The following is an 18,967-nucleotide window of genomic DNA, read 5'->3' on the forward strand; positions in this document are numbered from 1 at the left end:
AAAAGGGAACGTGCACACAAAAACTAACATAAGTGTATTTTTTTGTGAAGGTACATTCAGGCAGCCACCTCACCAAAGGATGTGGTAATTCTGGTTGACGTTAGTGGCAGTATGAAAGGACTACGATTAACAATAGCCCGTCAAACTGTTTCCTCAATTTTGGACACACTTGGAGATGATGATTTTTTCAATATAATTGCAGTGAGTATTATGCTGTTTCTTACCTTTCCTGGATTTTTTTTTTACTTCCCAAGTTCATGGCCTATAATTTTCTAGCCCAATAAATTCAATCTAAGTTGTGTGGTAATTCCTGCTGAGATTGTTGAACACTTTACAGTTTTCTTCAACTTTAATTCCGCAGACTCCCACAGAGCAGTCGCTATTTTTTTTTGTCAACATCACATAAAAAAAAAAATTATGTTGCTCTGCAGAGGGATGAAATTTCCCTCAGCCAAGTTGGTTAATATACCAATTTTGTATTTCTGGAGGGCAGTGTTAAAATGCTGGATGGTGAAAAATGCAATGTGCTTGAATGAACCTTCAGTCAACAGTAATCCTCTGCTGGAGTCACTGCTTCATTATGAAAGTGTGGTTTATATGGTAAATCTGGTGTCTGAGCCAGTGTCCTTCTTGGGTAATTCCCCCTACTCAGTGCAAGCTGCTGGAAGTTCAGCTAGGCACACAGGGTATAAGACTACTTGACAGATTGAAGTAGTTCAGGTGGGTGGCTGCGTCAGCATGCGTAGGCTGCAAAGGACCAAGTAATAGGTTTATTCCCTGCTGAAAGGAGAAGAAAGAAAATACAACGTTTCGGCCGTGGAGGCTCCTTCCCATTTCCTGTCAGGGAAGCATTGACAATATTAGCCTGGCGTCTTCCCTGGAGGTACCTCCTTGACCACAGTGTAAAAGTCTGTGTATTTATCTGGGAATAACTAGATAAAGAAAACGAACAGTAGTTTTGCAGTACGGGAAATGAGGTGAGGTGACTCGCAACCTTTTTAGCAAAAAAAAAATTGAAATAATAATAAAACACGGGACATTGTTTGCTTTATTGAACAGTGTAAAACACTGTCTGGCCTTATTCGTTCAACATGAACTCCCCAGATAGTCACTGTTCCAGAATCCATGCTGCAGAGGCAGTGGGCTTCTGCTGTTGCTCCAGAAAAGTGGCCCATTCACAGTGGCAATGCCAAGAGGAGGTGAGGAGAAGCAGACACTTTTCTTCCTGCCTCCACAAGGCACCCTCTGCCCCCCCGAACCCAAGTAAAAAAACTGCGGAAAATATGCCAGGGAATCAGCCAAGAAAGCAGAGGAGACGATGATGCCTCACACCCTGATTGCATAGAACACATGACAGGGCACGATGACGGTGATATGAAAAAGTGTAAAGGCAACCTTGGAGATCATGAATGAATGATCACGAAACATGAAGTGGATCGGTCCCAGTCGGGCCACCTCCATTATCCTGTCAAGCCCATCACCGCCCCCAAGTGGATCGGTACTGACATTTCAACTGCATGTCAAGCTCTCAATTCTTTTACTTTATACTTTTCTTCCATCTCAATTTAAATAAGGAGACATGGTGCGAGTTGAGTTCAGTGACTGCTGTTTTTTTTAGGTATTTTCTATTTATTTTACATTGTGAACAGGCGGTAGTTAACACTGGAAAGATATCTAAGTATTTTTAGTAATTTATCATAGCAATGGGGTGGGGGGTGGAATGGTTTAAGAGACTTCTGATTCCACCCTCTGTGAGCAATCACTTTGCATTCTCCAGTCCTGGTCCTTGAGACCTCTAGTCCAGCATACTCTATATTGTACTGTATGTAGCCTTTCAAGTCATCATTTCTAAAGCCTCGCCAGTTTATGAAAACCTGACAAAATTTAACTATGATCAATTAAACAGGTTTATTTATATTTATTGATCATTTGGAACAAAAATAAGGGTGTCCTTCAGGCCACTGGGACCAGTGTTCCCTTCATTGAAACATTATTTGCTTAATTGATGGATCGTTTAGACAAGTGTTCTTAATCTTTAAATAGCTGGTGATTTAGGGTGACCACAGTCAGAGACTCTTGCTTTGAATGGTTTCTGCAACATTCGCATTGTTAAATGGCAACACCTAATTGATATTCCATTCCCATAATTCATAGTGTCTGCATGCTCTTTAAAAACACGCACCACAGACCTGAAACCTGTCCCTTGCAGGATGCTTGTAAGTATATTTGTTCTTTTGTGTTGTGTTTTATGCATATTCCACATTTCCCCACGTCTAAACAAGGTGTTCCTTTTAACTGTAATCTATTTCTATCTCACCTGGTTCATCTTTTGTGAAGCAGTTTTTATTAAGTTTTTATAGCTGAAATTTCTCAAAAGAACGGCACAGTACAACACAACAGAAAATCACCCCCTGCCTGCCCTGTCTTTGGTAGGACCCTTTCTATGTTTCCATGACCCCTAAAAATGAGTAATTACAAATTCTATAGCAGTAGTAACTAGTATGTTTTAGAGATATCGTGTTAATTTAGAGGATATTATAGTGAAAAGAAAACAAGAAGGCCAAGTGTATTTTCTCATTCTGGCATTAGAAGTGTATGTTTTAATTATATGAATGTTGTGTCCACAGTTGCACAAAAGTGTACATTTCCATCATTTACAGAGAGATTATGATAGAATGCATAGCTTGGGAAAATAGGCATCATTTTCTAATTTACTTTGAAGTATAATTCCTAGTCATGCATTAAATTAACAATATTATCTGAAAAAAGCAGGCTGCTGGTTCTATTTAACTCTCAAATCTGAAATCTCCACTTGCACAGTGGTGTAAGCCATGCATAAAATGAACAAAATTATTGTCTAGGTTGGAATTGTTAAATTAATTTAATGCATCCACTGAATAGTTTTCAACAATTTTGATTACAGTAACTAGCATTTTTTTATTATGTTGTATGAAATATATGAATGTTTAGGCTGTTGAAGGTGATAGTTCTCTGTTCCAATAATTATGTTAAATTTGCTGATGTTTCTATTGATTTATATAAATATTATGAAAAGAATTGATCCCATTTATAGCAAGCCAAACTAAATATCTTCACTGTGTCATTTTCATTATTCTGCCATTCACGGCCACATTATGAGCTTCTTCTTATTAATGTATGGCATTGTATTTTTAATTATCCCCGCTAATTCAGGAGCATCTGATTAAAAGTTAGAAGTATTTAATTCGATACAGAGTTGCTCTGCCCCCCTTAGCGCTCTCCCGAGAGAAGGCCAAATTCATTTCAGCAGCAATAATTTGTTTTTTCTTATCGTACTTCTGGTGTGCTCTGGCCAGTGCAGCAGGCTTAAGTCGGGCAAAGACACCATTCCAAAAGCAAATGACAGTTAAGTGTTCGTCTCTTTGAAGAAGCTGTATGCCATGTTTACCACTCACAAACCTCGTTGTCTGTGACGCATCTCTGTGTCTTTAGCCATTGACCTAATTACAAGGCCAGTGGTTGCTTAGGTTTGGTGATGTGATGAAGAGGTTGGCATGTTGAGCTCAATTCAAGCTAAATTTTATATCTTAGCCTGGGATTCTTAAAGAAACCTGAATGGGCCAACCACCTTCAGAGGTTAGAAGACATTGATAGGTGTTTGTGGGTCTCGGGTTTTTTGAAAACTTTATTATCCTGTCAACTGCAAACACATTTTTTGTATTTCCAATAACGACCTGTAGAGTACTCGTTTATACAGTAGGAGACTTTACTGGTGAAATCTGAGTGAAGCTCATCCAGCCAAAAGTCCAAACGTGCATAAATTGTCTGCACACAGTATGGTACGGTATGTAAGAAGTTTGTGATTTTTTCCCAAGTAAACATAGCAGCAAAGTCCGTACTGAAGGATGGAGAGTTATCACTTCCCGAGCTCATCCTGAGTTTTATAATAATAAGCGGACCGAGAGAATGACTCCCTGATCTCCCGGTCATGGACATCCATAATCCAGCAGGTCTTGTAGGTCACCCTCGGATCGCCCGTCGGGAAAGACTTGGAACACCTATGAATAATGATTCATTCTGTTAATAGACTAGATCAATTAAACTGGGTATTATCAACGAGATTACTGACAGCTTATAGGCATTGGAATTTCCATTTCAAATTATCTAAAAAATTACTTAAGTGCAAAAATCACCCGCCCCAGTTGTTAAAAGAAATTGGGCCGAGTGTTAGAAACTCATGACTTAGCAGTGACTATAGCCCTAGTCCATTACATGGTCACCCCAGCAATGCGCATAACCATTTATGGTATATAGCCACTCCAGTAATTTGCAGGGATTTGAACCTTCAACCTTTCACTTATGAATCCAGAACTCTACCACTCTGCACTACAGCCAGGTAATAGTATTTAATTAAAAAATAATACTAGCGATATTATTTAATTTTTATTGTATAGGGCTCGCTAGAACTTTAAAAGAAGCAGGTCTTCGGATGAAGATCATTAGAACGTCTTTACACTCTACTTTACTTTCAAATGTTGAAAACAGTCAATGAAACTGCAATTAATGTGACTGCGTCTTAATATTCCGATTTCTTTAAACATTTTTAAACATTTTTTTTACTAAGTTTATAACATTTATTTTCAGATCTTTGTATTTTATAAGACGGAAGTGGTTGCTAAATGTTGATGGGTAAAATACTGCCAGAATGACTGAATTCCAGAATGTTATTGTTAAGAATAACATACTGTATGGTGAGCTGATGTTTCTCTAACTTCGTGGTAAATTCTGTTTCTTTCTGTCGTCCGCAGTACAACGAGGAACTTCATTATGTTGAGCCGTGTCTAAATGGAACACTGGTCCAAGCTGACATAACCAATAAAGATGTAAGTTTTCATGGCAGGCTTTTTTAATACTGCTACCATATGTACTAACCAGACTTGGTTTCTTTCGTTCAGAATCTTCAATAATTTTTTATGTTACATCCATCTGGAATAGCCAACTGTATGTGAGCTTTTTTTCACATCTCAGTTAGCAGCTGTGATTAGAATTTGGGGAATTCTGGCTGAAACCCATGACCATAAAGCTCAGCCTGTGCAAAAATGGTTGAATATCATGTACAAATATGGTATTTTCATATTCATGACATGTCCAAGCAGAGGGTATGTGTATGCACAGTACAACAAAAACCAGGTCTCTAAACACAAATACATAAAGACAGCCCATTACTTTACTGATGATTTGTAATAAGAACTGATCAGCTGCGTATACTCCTAAAATTGTGTATATTGATGTATTTGTTCGATTCTACTTTGCACAAAGTATCGATTATGTGTATCACCTTACAATTTTCATATTCAACTATGATTTACAACACATGCATCCGATGAATGCATCCAACCATTTTCTAAAAGGCCTGGAATCAACATTTATAACAACTTGTTTTTTTCAAAGCCCCCACAAGGGGTGAGATTGTTAATCGGCTCATGTCACTGCTGAAGCCCAATGGAGATAAGATGAGTTCTCTTGAAACATGCATTTATCAGAGACATTTGCCTGTTTTGTTTTTTGTGAGTCCCCCAGTGCTTCCAGGAGAGACAGGGGCCTCTTTGCGTGTCTACAGCAGTGGTTCCCAGCCATGGTTCTGAAGGAACACTGTGTCTGCTGGTTTTTGCTTCAGCTGAGTTCTTAATCATGGGTTGATTGATTTAAGATTTATTTTGGGGGCATATTTCTAAATTTTCCCCCAGCTCTGAAAAGGTCAAATGGACATTCATTGATATCAGACCTCAACTTTTCTGGATGTCCTTATTCAGTGTGCTGTCTGCAGTAAAATGTTCATTGTGGGAGTGTCTGATACAGTGTCACCCTCACTGTGGGCGAGTCGGATACAGTGTCACCCCCTCTGTGGGCGAGTCTGATATAGTGTCATCGACTCTGTTGGTGAGTCTGATACAGTGTCACCCCTACTGTGGTCAAGTCTGATACAGTGTCTGTGGGCGAGTCTGACACAGTGTCACCCCCACTGTGGGCGAGTCTGATACAGTGTCACCCCCACTTTGGGAGTGTCAGATACAGTGTCACCTCCGCTTCGCCTGTTCTTCAACTTGCAAAGAGAAAGCATTTTAGTAATGATGTCACCCGCTGTGTTTTAACTAAAATTTAAAGTATTTAAAGTTAGAGCTTTTGTCGACTTTTTGGTTTTAAGGTTAAAAGCATTTTACCTTACAGTATGTCAGTTCCCATTTCCATAAGCCATTTCTCTCTATTGTTCCTTTTGTCCAAAAGGTAGGCACTATTGTTAAAGTACATCTGAAACAGGACTCCATCATTTCTTTATAATACCAATTTTTGTGTAACCCCAAACAATGGCCTTGAAGCAGAATTGAATTAAATAAAAGAATTCGTTTTTTCAGTCTTATTGCTGTGAGGTCTGAACTGTTCAGGCTGACAGGATAGAAAACACCACAGAAAAAATTGTGTGTAGCAGGAGTTTTCATTAAGATTGTCTACTCGATAAACCCAGGAAAGGTTCATCCTTGAAGTAATACCTTACAGTTTATTTGAAGTACTCATTTATGGATTGAAAACCATTTTATTGCAGTAAATCTATGTACAGATGTGTACACAATAAATGCAGTTATATCGTACTCTTTCACTTGTCAGGGCTATAGGAAATTTGGTAATTTGATCATTGTTTTTTATATTTATTGTGATAATTGCAATAAACATTAACATACATACTCTGACCACATTCCTCTGACAAAATACAATTATTAACAGTGTCATATATTTATATAAAACACAGAGCAACTATTTGGATTGTGGGTGCATGAGTTTGGACACTAAACACTATGGTACATGTGGATCTTAAAGAGGAATTGATTACATTTCATCATATAACCAGATGTTTCGTGTGCCAGACTTAACTGCATAGTAAGAACATAATATTCACAAAAGATAAAATGCATTGTTCATGAAAGGGAGCACCAAAAGCCCACGCAATGCCTACTGCAAATGCTAAGAATATTTTTTTGAAGTATATTATATACACATACAGTACAGTACACCACTCATCTAAAATGATTCAACATGTAACTTTATTAAACATAAGACATGCTGCAGGAGTTAAACGCCTGAGAGTATTATCTATAGGAATGTAGTCAGACAGTTTATTTCTGCCGGTAGCATTGATAGTCACTAACATTTTACAAGTAATTATTGAAAGAAAAGCAAATGAAAAAAAAGTTGACGTTCCATTTTAAATGAGCAAAAATGCAAATGAAGAGAAGCACAGAAGTCATTTTAGTTCATGAGCAGAATGCTAAAGAGGCAGATCATAGCTACATAGCTACCCTAGGCCATGATATTCTGAGTTTGTGCACAGGGAGAGCAGATGCACTGATAATACAGTAAAGGATTTAGACCCAATTTATTCATTTATTAATTAGAGATAAATAAACGTATATAGTTCCTATATACACTCTACATCCCTTCAAAAACGTTATTGTGTTTTTTGGTGAATTGCACATAAACAGCTTTGCTGGGATTTTACAATAAGGTGTGTAAGAATTGTTTTTCAACCAAAGTAAATATTAGCAATTTAAGTTAGAATTTTAGGTTTTTGCCATATGCTGTAGTTTGCTGAGAGGTCTGGGCATAATCTGATAATAGAATCTATGGAGTGGCATTGGAGGTCACAGAATGATATTATTTTGATCAGACTTGACAATTCCTATCACAAGGAATTGATTCGAGGTAAGGAGCACAGAACGTAGAGGAAAATGTGTCATTAATTCAGTTGTTTCTGTAGAACAACCTTTGCTTATTGAGTGGGCTGGAGGCAGACAATTGTGTCATTCCTAGTGATAACACATCTCAGATGTTGATACAGTGATTTAAATACATAAACATAAAGCAACTTGAGAAGCTATGAGAGTGGTCCACACACCAGGTGCCTGGTTCCTTTTATGTTTAATGTTTAAAATTGTAATTGTTTCCTCAGCAAATGGTGTGTAACTCATACTTCAGATATTTGTATGGCAGAATAGCATACCATAACATAATCAGATAACCTGACCTTTATGATTTACTTTTTGTTACCTTCACCTATCACAAGAAGCAGTCATGATTACAATTTGTCAGCAACACAAAAAAGGGTCTTTGAGATCATTTTTGTAGACTTAGCCTGCTAGAGACTACATTTTTGGTACTTTTATTGAAATATATACTTTAAATCTTTTAAGCCACTCTCATTTATAATAGGTTACAGCTATAAATAAGTTTTTCATTTGCACTGACAAAAACAAACAAACAATTTCTCTGACAAAACACTTAAAGCTATTGCAACCTACAGTACTGAAGCTCAGCAGGTGTGAGCCTGGTTAGTATCTGGATAGGAGACCTCCTGGGAAAAACCAATGTTGCTGCTGGAGGGGGCAGTAGGGGGTGCTCACTCTGCAGTCTGTGTGGGTCCTAATACCCCAGTAGAGTGATGGGGACACTATACTGTAAAAAGGCACCATCCTTTGGATGAGATGTAAAACCGAGGTCCTGACTCTCTGTGGTCATTAAAAATCCCAGGACGTTTCTCGAAAAGAGTAGGGGTGTTACTCCCGTGTCCGGGCCAAATTTCCCTTTGGCCTTTACCAATCATGCCTCCTAATAGTCCTCATCTATGAACTGGCTTCATCACTCTGCTCTCCTCCCCACTGATATCTGATGTGTGGTGAGCGTATAGCTGCCGTTGCATCATCCAGGTGGATGCTGCAGACTGGTGGTGGAGGAGAGTCCCCATTACCTGTACAGAACTTTGAGTGGAGTGTGCAGAAAAGCGCTATATAAGTGTAAGCAATTATTATTATTATTATTATTATTATTATTATCTTGCGTCCCAGGACAGCACTGAGCAGGTAGAAGAAGCCATAAGAAATTAATGCAGTAGAAGAACATGTGTATTAGAGATTTGGTGTAACTCACCTAACCAAGGGGACAGCACCTCACCGTAAGAATGAGGCAGACCGAAACTCTCGCCATGAATGAGCTGAGGGGTTGTTGCAAGGGTAGAGATGGGGTGGCAGGAGGGGCACGAGAAAAGAATGTGAAAAGGGTAACCCAGGAGGTGAGTTATAGAGTATCCAGAAGAAGGCGAGATTAAGACCTAACCATCCTTCCGAAAGTTTATTATAAACTCCATTTAGACAGGTGTTGTCACGAACCGCATTCCTTCGAGCATCTCTCACCTCCAACACCCGCGCACCAGTTCCTCAATTGTCATTCCGCACACTCTTCCCCATTTATACCCTCTCACTCCACTCGTTCCCCGCTCACTAGTGAGAATAACCCTTGCTCTTGTGCGCGTAAACTACTCTCGACCTGATTTCTGGCTCCCCGACCTTGTTTTCCTCCCGCTTCGACTTCGTCTCGTCTCTCGTGTTGGATGTGGGTACTCTCGACCTGACTCTTGTGATACCCCGACCTAGCTCTCCTACCTCGACTACGACTTTTGCCTTTTGCCTTTGGGATTTGGATGCCAAACACTAGCTCCTACAGTACCTACAGTCTCAGCGCCGCCTAGGGTTCGACCAGGTGCTCCTAACGCCATCCTTGACAGGTGTGTCCATTGTTAATAGTGGCAGGAGATGAAGAGAAACACGCAGAGAATGATACTTCAAGTGGCTCAGTATTTTATTATTATGGCTCAGTCATTGTATTATTAGGCATGTCTATTTATTAACTTGTTCTTTATGCTCATATTTTCTAAACACAAATTAACTATTTGTTTAGATTGCCTATCATGACAGATTCAGTGCACGCAGCCAACTGCACTGAATATCAGCATATACATCATGGTTTTTAAAAGTTTTAGCAGAAACTTAATAAGCTGAGTGTATCAAAGCTAGCCCTGTGGGCTGTTTCTGTTTGCATCATAACCAGGACAAGATGTATGCCAAGGTCTTTTGTGACTTGAAGTTGTGTCATTATCGCTATGTGTTGGAAAATGTAAGATACATTCGAATATCTGCGATTCGCCTCAAGGTTATTTTTTTGTCCAGCTGCTGTTGCGCCATGGTGACACTTTTACACACTTTTCCAGTTCACAAAATTCATTGCTCTGTCACCTAAACCAGTGAAAAAAGAAAGAAACTGCTTAAAAGTAATCCCCAATCCCCACCGCTCCTTGCCAGCACAATGACACAAGATTTTAAAATTCAGAAAGATTCAGACATTTAGAAAATGATTGCATACTGACTGGGGTCCTATCTATATTTCTGTTGCTCACATTAGAATTGCATTGTTTACATAGGAAACAATGCAAATGTTCCAGTCATAACTTGTCATCAGAAAATCAACATAATGATCTTTATCCTAAGAGACTCATAAACTGTTTCTCAGCCTAACAGCAAGATGAAACAGAATTTCAAACAGCTTGAAGCAGAGGACTCTGTTCCTTTGTTTATCCTGCTGTTTTTAATGGAGGATTAATTTCCAAAGGGACTGTCAGTTTTAATAAGCATCTTCATGTTTTGAGACACAAACACACTCTATTTCGGAATAATCATTTGAATTTTCCTTCTGTTGTCAGACCAGCGTCAGTCAAATAAGTTCCTTTTGACCCTGCTTATTTTTTACTGCTGAGCACGGAAACACAAGGGTGAACTCCTTTTTCCTTAGGCAAGGAATTTTCACTCTGCTGTTGCTGACAAGGAAATGTGGTCTGAAATTCTCCTCGGAAATCTCTCTGGAGGCTCTGGGTCTCACAGTAGGAAAGGGGCAGACGGATGTTGAGATGGGTGGAAAAGCAGGCTCATGTGGTACTACCCCTTGGAGCTGCATGTAGACATGTGGCCCACAAGCAATCAATGACAGACACAGCTATAGGAGACCTGGCACTGTATCAGCTGCTGTGTTCGAGTCAGTCTTAGCCTTCGGCAATCACTTGTGTACCAAACAATTAACCTCTTACCTACAGATGTTATGGGAAATCGTTCATTCTAGATTACTTTATAGTATAAAATGCTGTCCTTTTCCAACTGTTAGGATTCTTGACCGTTTCAGGGAGAAAATATTACTTTGCAGCCAGGATGACATCCCTGGATTCGGACACTAGTCCATCAAAGGGCACTAACAAAGTGTGGCAATTTAGAGTCACCAGTTAAACTTAAACTAGCCAGAATATCCCCGTGAGAAGGTGGGAGGAAATCAGAGCAGCCAGAGTAGGTGCCCCTGGGGACAATCGGACCCAGGACCCTAGGGGTTCTGAGACAACAGCAGGGCTTAAAACAAATTGACAACTTTTTGTGAAAGTATATAAGCTATAACTATAGTATTCTCATTCCAGAAAATGTTGCGTTTCTTTTTCCATTAGTATATATTTCATTTCTCCTTTTCTCCATCTCTTTATGCGCTTCATATAGGTGTGTATTTCATCTTTTACTATAGGTTGACATGCAAGGAATTTAAATGCATTGCCTTGCAAAATGTTAATAACCTGAAATGCAATTCAAAATGCCCTAAGTTATTTTAATTATAAAGTGGGAACTTTGCAAAATAGCTTGCTCTTTCCGCAAACATTCAAAGTAGAATATGTTGTACGACTTTCAGGTTTATTTAGATAACAGCATTCTGTTTTGCCTTTTGGCAATTCTGAATAATGAGCAGCATGGTTGAGACCTACTGGGTCACCATGAACATTAAGCTACATTAATTGCTTTAGAAAGCAAGGTTACGTGTTTAAAGAAAACATATGCTTTGAAAATGCCTGAAGTTTGAATTGTTTTTAGTTCAATTCACTTGAAAAATAGAATGGAAAACCGACTTTCACTTGTGATCTTTTATTCACTATCTGCATCTCTGCATGTGCCTTTTAGTCATTCGCAATGTATCAATATCCTTCCATGGGATTGTTAAAATTACCAATGCGGTTGTTTTTTTGTATCATGATTTTCCATGTTAACACTTAATTTTCTTATTCTTTTGGGGCCATGGATTTTGGTGGTTTATGTGCTATTAACATGAATTTTCTTTTAAAGTTTCTAAGTTTTTTATCTGTCTTTCACAGCATTTTCGAGAACATCTCGACAAACTGTTTGCAAAAGGGATTGGAATGCTAGATATTGCATTGACTGAAGCCTTTACACTTCTTAGTGAGGTAAGTTTGAACAGAATTTGCTAGGTTTGGATGCATGTGGTATATACAGTATATACAGTACACGTCCAATATGATATGTACTGTAGTATACATTATACTGTATTGTTTTGACAAATTTAGTCAGAACTGTTGTAATACAGAGCAATTAATCAGTTTTGTTAGTTGGCTAACCTCTATAATAGAAATAACACAGCTCAAATATTTTAAAAGGGTTTTCTGCATTTACTGTTTATTTTCCATTTGCATGTGTTCCTTTAAACCATAATTAATGCTTTTTAAGTGAGCTCTGCATCATAATTTACACAACACATTTCAATTCTGTTTCAGTTTTGGGTGGAAATCTGGAAATCATTACAATTTTAAATAGCACTTGGGATCTGAAAACAGTGCACACTGCTATTTCAGTGCAGATCTCTTCTTCCATTAGAGGTGAAAGTTATGAAAAGAATGCCATTAATCAATAAATATACTGGATGCCAAATTATGTCACTGGAGAATTGGAATGCACACTAAATGGGTTTAGGGTAAACTATTTATATCATCTTCCAGCTATAAATAAAGTGAAACAACCAGTTATTTTATAATTTTATGATTTATGTGGTTATAATCCACACATCACAGTAATACAGTGGCCTTACACACACTAAACACACTAAAAAACAGGAACTTTAACTGTATTTGAATAACTTACTTACTTTATCTGTATTCTGTGGAAAGTAAACCAAAGAACTGTTTTCAACCTTAATCATTTACATCATTTGAATCATTTAAGCCACCAGTCTTTGGAATGCAAAAGGCTGAAGAATTTCTGTTGCACAGAAAGCAGTCATTATCAGTTAATTATTGTTCATCAGGAGATCTCTGTCTTTATCGTTTGGAAAAGCCTCTGATTGCCACAGCTTCTTAATAAAAAAGGACTGTATATATCATGGCCTATTTGCCACTAAGCATTTTTTAACACCAGTAGATTATGTTCTAATGATTTATTAACCAAAGTGTAATTTCATTGGTTTTTCCAGGAGTTAAACTTAGCTGAAGACCAGCATCCCAGACTTCATACACATCATTACTTTCTTATCATTAGCATTATGGAACAGGACAGTCATCCTGGAATATTAATTTGAGAGATGCAGAATCATACAGTGAAACTAAAAAAAAAAGCAGTGAAGGAACAAACAAATCCCACAGACGAAATGCATCACAATTCTTACATTTTTTCATATATTACGGTATATATGAACATACAAACTGGGGGCTTAGAAAATTAGTTGGTCTGCTCAAGCAATTGTATTTTGCTTGAGCAGACCAGTAAGTGCACAGTAAAGCAATATAATGTGATACATCTACACGTTCTCCTGAAAGCAAAGGTACACTATAGAAGGTATTACACTTACAAATGTATGGGAACACCCGGCATGATCTCTGGTGTACCCCAATAATGTTGATGGAGCCTTGATGTTGTGTGAGGGTGTGTGTTCCCCAGGGTACCATTTTTGTATGCACTTAAAGTCGGTGCTTTATCATTCACATCTTTTAAAATATTTTAGAATTTGTTGCACATTGTGGATATTATTTATAAAGCTCTCAGTGCTGTGTGTGCATAGCAGGGTTTGCAGAATCAGAAGCTCACAAAAACTCAAATATTGCAGACCAGCAACCAGGAAGAAATCTATATTATACTTCATGGAGCACCAAATAAGATGTACTATTATGAAAACCATATCCATTCATTAGTGATTACCAAAGATCCAAATAATTGCTCTCAGATTGTTAGGAAAAATGGTTTTGTAGTGGTTCTTCCCCTTTGTGAGCATTAACATATGCATCAGACCTTTAGGTGATTATGTTTGGAAACAGTATGCATTCAACATTCAGTTTGATACAGGTCAGTGAATCTGTTGATTACTATAATGCATCTCAGGAGATCACCTTAATACTGTATATACTGTACTTTTGCAGGTTTATTTAAAAAGAAAATATCTCTTTTTTTCCTCACCAACTTAGGCCTAACGAAAATTTTACATAATGAGAAGAGCCTCCTCCCTTTAATGTGCTTTAATAGGTACAGTGATTAGGAAGGCTTCAAAATGTCAACGGAGCTCACAATGCACTCACTTTGGTTTAGTCTGTGGGGGATTGTTGTGGTAATTAAAGACTTCAGTTTAAATTTACTGTCTGTATTGGATATAAAGGGATTTCTTGCATCATTATTACAAATCCTACCTTCTCTGAATGGTTTTCATATAACTTGCATTTATCCATGTTCTATGTTCATTCAATGTACTGTAAGCTATAATCCAACAGTCTGAAATACAGTAGCATTGCACATAAAAGCAAAATATACGCTCATACGTTCCATTAATATTTTTTTGCAGTTCAATCACACTGGTCGAGGAAGCATTTGCAGTCAAGCTATTATGTTGGTCACAGACGGAGCTGTGGACACATATGATGCTGTTTTTGCCAAATACAACTGGCCTGACAGGAAGGTGAGTTTCTGCCACGACAGGGGTGTCCTTTTTCTAAATGAATCAGTGATATCATTCTGACGCAGCACCACAGAAACCTTGAGAAATGTTCAAGTTTCTTTGCCCTCCATGCCATCCAGCATAGAATTGCTTGTATCCATTGGGGCACAATAATCTCCTCAAAGCGTGTCTTTTTGAGAAGCTTGTATAGTACCGTGCTGTGACATGTCAAACTCCTCTGCCAGCTGGTGTGCTCCTTTTAGCACCTGTTTTGTTCGATGAGGAGAACATGGAGAGTTATCTTTATTGAGCTGTTTTTTTCTCTGAGGTTGGTCGCTATCCTTGTGAAGCTTTCTTAGATTCGCTTTGAGGTTATTTTCCATTTCTATTACAGTGTAACAGATTCGCTATGTTGATTTGAAACAACCTGTATCTGAAACGATTGACAATTTTACCACTGGCATTCGAATGGGGAATGGTCTACCCAGGAATATGGGGGAAAAAAGCTGAGCATTAAGCAGCAATTTGACAGAAAAGTAGTTATTGCAGTTCAGGCTGACTCCTGTTCAGTTAGTGCCTATGTCTATGCTACATCTGCATCACACACCAGGTGTTCTCTGGGACGTGCATGTCCAGAAGCTGATAAAGTCCACCTCTATCAATTTCGCTCATGATCCTACTGGAAGGACGTTGGCAGGTGAGGGAGTTTTGTGCGGCACGGATTCAGTTTTGGCTGAGCCCCCTTTTCAAATGCTGGCGGTCCCTACAGCCCCCCATCCTCGGCATGTTTGTCTTCTCCCTGGAAACGTACAGTATAGTGTGTTTTGTGTTTTGTGTAAGCTGCAGTATCCAGTCAGGATCAACCACACAAATGAAGGGACAGTGCACTCTCAAGCCTGCAGTCCAGTCCCCAAGACCTTGGGCAGTTTCAGAGTTTTCACTTTGCAATTATTGTGGCTGCATCCCAAGGTAGTTCCCTTGGTGCTCTTGAATTCTAAGCCTCAACAAGCCGATAATTGACAGATTCCAGTGCTATTGGTATAAACTGAAGCAGTACAAAGTACCTTTGAGGGGTATGGGATAGCAGAGTAGTGGATTCCCCAGGACACAGGCTTTAACCTACAGTATCGTAGCCTCTTCTCTCTTTATTTTATTTTTAGGAACTTATTATTTGTATGGGATATCCTTCATTATTTTAAAATAATTCTCACTGTTCTGTGTGTGTATAGTATACAACAGGACTGCAGACCACATCTAATTTTTATTTCTTTTATCCAAAATATGCATGTACAGTACTGTAGATCCCCTACATATTGTAGTGCCCTACAATATGCACTGCTATGCAAAAGACATTGCAGTGCTTTACTTTTTTCCCTCAATGTTTTCCCTTCTACAGAGATCATGTCCTGAAATTTTGGCCATTTTGTTTTGAGCTAACAAATACAGTAGCGCTGATAGATCTTTATTTTGCAGTTGAAAACATAGACTTTTATCTGGATGGGTTTGCAGAAATAAATTATGTTAATAAGGGGGAAGACCTGACACTGAGTCAAAGAGATCTAATTGATTAATCTAATATATTAGCTACTGCAAGCTTTCATATTGTGATGTTATGAATAGTTTACCTTGGATTGTGGTGTTTTTCAAGCTTTCGAAGCTCAAGACCTACTGTAGCAATTGTGTAGATTGGTGGTTAGAGCTGATAACAGGGAGGTTGTGGGTTCAAATCATGAGTGGGTCACTACTGTTGATAAACTCTATACTTCACTCCTTTAGTGATTTGGCCTCAAGAGTGATTTTTAAAAATCATGTTTCTACAGAGGATCACCTTTTCTGTTGGTGCAGTATGGGAAGCTGTTTTAGTTACCCTCTGAGAAGATAGAAGCTACAGTATACAGTGTACAGTACAGTTAGCATCAGTGCATTTCTTTCATTTGGTGTCCGGCCTTGCGATAAAACAGTGCTTTTATCCAGGTGAATGTAATGAATAGCTTTACAGTCAGGTGCATACTAATACCATAGAATTCATCTGCTTTAATTTAGTCAGAACATTAAATTGTCTGACATACACTCCAGTGGGCAGATTTAGAGTTCTATTATCAGAACATTATAGACAAAAACGTTCTCCTTGAAGATTTTCTGTTCCATGTAAGTGTTATACCCAAACTTGTTTGATATCTGATCTTTTGTGAGATCTGGGTTCCTGTCAGGGGCATTCTGAGCTAAACCCAGATTTCCCAGCTTTTAGCTCAAATGCCTGAACAGAGAAATTGAGTCTGGGAAAACATTAATAGGGCCTTTTTTTTTGCTTTAAACAAAAAGGTTGTAGACACTTGGTTTTACTTGGTTACATTTCTTTTCTTAAAACAGAGATTTCTTTTCCTAAACATGAAATGCAGTACAAATCAAGCCAAGTGAAAAGAATACATTCTTTGCTGCCTTAATTGTGGGTTCCATTTAAACAGTCAGTGGGTATTATTTTTAGCACTCTCTTTCACTATTGTTCCCCAAGAGGTTATATTAAGGGGTATATTTAATGTTTCAATGCCAGCTCCCTCTGGAATGATACTTCTATTATTGAAATTCTGTCAATATACCGCACAGAAAAAGAAAGGTCCGACAGACCACTACAAAGATTGCATCAGAAAAGTTCATGGATCCCTGATGTTCAGTCCCCTCCTGCAGATAACCTGTCTTTGCCAAGGAATGACAAAGTAAAAGTGCTGAGGCTGAAGAGAACAAACTGTACACCTCAGCTAAAGTAATCCCTTCTCGAAATTAAATTGGAGTGTTATTTGGTAACTTTGCTACAAACGGCATGACTGCTGATGTTATTGTGTGTTTCATTATGTTTTCAAGAAAACGTTTCTTTTCTCTTTTTTTTTTCCCAAGAATTGCAAGTGAAGTGAGTGTCAGTGCCTGCAGTGGCATTGCAAAGTAAAAGATTATTTATCGGGAATTAAAACGATTTTAGGGTGTGCGATTTTAAAGATAGAATTCGGTTAATAGAACTGTTTTGTCTTTGTTGCTGTTTTTTAAGGTTTGCAAGCAAAGCGTTTTTCTTAGTACTACTTTCTTAGTACTTTGCACTCTTTAGAAACAAAGGGAAGAACATATTTAATTTTTGCTTAAACAAAACAAAAGAACATTTACGTGTTACTTCATCCATCTTGCATTCATTTTAAGACATTTTAATTAATTGTTCCCCACATTCAATCCTGTCTTACTGGCTTGTATTTTATCTTCATTTTATTAATTCACTTAACATATTTTTCTTTTGTTCATTAAGCAGCTCTGTCCAAGAAGCTTTCACAGTCTTTCTTTTCCAAAGATGATGGCATCGGTTTTTAAAGTCAGATCCACTGTTACTTGTTCAGAATGTGGAGCCCAAACACAGACTCACATCTGCCTTACTATTTCCGCCACAGACTCAATTGGTCAAAATTTTAGGCACTAACATGAACAACATCATGGGGCAGTGAGATGGAACTTTGGCTCAGGATCCGCGCCTGTGGCTGGGAGGTTGCCGGTTCGCATCCTGTGGCCGGCAGGGGAATCCTACTCCCTTGGGCCCCTGAGCAAGGCCCTTAACCCCAGCTGCTTCAGGGGCGCTGTATAAACAGGTGACCCTGCGCTCTGACCCCAAGCTTCTTTCCCTGCCTGTGTCTCATGGAGAGCAAGCTGGGGTACAGTATGTGGAAAACAAAAATCCTAATACAAGAAATTCCATATGGCCAATAAATTGATCTTATCTTATCTAATATTTTGGATCTTACAAGCCTCAAGAACAGCTAGAAAGGAATGTGGATCATATGCCACATGATTTTGAAAGATCTGGAGCCCTATCCCATCTCTTTCTTACAACAGAATCACCTTTACTTGTGTTTGTCATGAAGAGAAATTTTAACTGCTGGTTACTCCTACTGGTTGTAGTGGTTTACAGCACAGTTTTGATCAGGCGGGTTGTTCTGGCCAAGAGAAGTCATAGAAATCTGTCTCTTGCTTATTGAGCCAACCATACATTACCAGCCACTGAGAATTTCTGTTCATTTGACAGGAGACTTCAAATATTCTGGCCTGTGAGTGTTAGAATTATCTGTCATGAGACAAAAAAAAATGTCAATAATGTCCTGTTTCTGTGCTATTGCATTGAGCTCTTCGCACGACTCAGATCCAGATGAACTTAAAGCTTTATGTTACATGTCTCTTACGAACTCTTAGTCTGTTACCTGGTGCTATGCTTCTGTATGCCCAGGGCTATTGGTATCTCCTTAATGGAGAGACACCTGTGAGTTTGCAGTTGGTAGTGCAGTTAAAGTTTTCATTTAATCCAGGATTTAGAGAGTTACAGGCTCAGAATCCACTCAGAAAG

General features: G+C 38.5%; 1 protein-coding gene across 2 annotated transcripts in view; it reads left to right on the forward strand.

Moving 5' to 3' along the window:
- The window catches only part of cacna2d3a (calcium channel, voltage-dependent, alpha 2/delta subunit 3a), a 180,020-nt gene that overhangs the window by 81,609 nt on the left and 79,444 nt on the right, over positions 1-18,967 (forward strand). For both annotated transcript variants that reach the window (XM_006631128.3, XM_015348334.2), the window contains exons 8-11: positions 51-201; positions 4,788-4,862; positions 12,038-12,127; positions 14,503-14,616. In XM_006631128.3, the coding sequence (XP_006631191.1) occupies positions 51-201; positions 4,788-4,862; positions 12,038-12,127; positions 14,503-14,616 (430 nt within the window). The remainder of the gene's footprint in view (positions 1-50; positions 202-4,787; positions 4,863-12,037; positions 12,128-14,502; positions 14,617-18,967) is intronic.

This window comes from Lepisosteus oculatus, chromosome 4 (genome assembly GCF_040954835.1).
Source record: "Lepisosteus oculatus isolate fLepOcu1 chromosome 4, fLepOcu1.hap2, whole genome shotgun sequence".
NCBI classification, from domain to species: domain Eukaryota; kingdom Metazoa; phylum Chordata; class Actinopteri; order Semionotiformes; family Lepisosteidae; genus Lepisosteus; species Lepisosteus oculatus.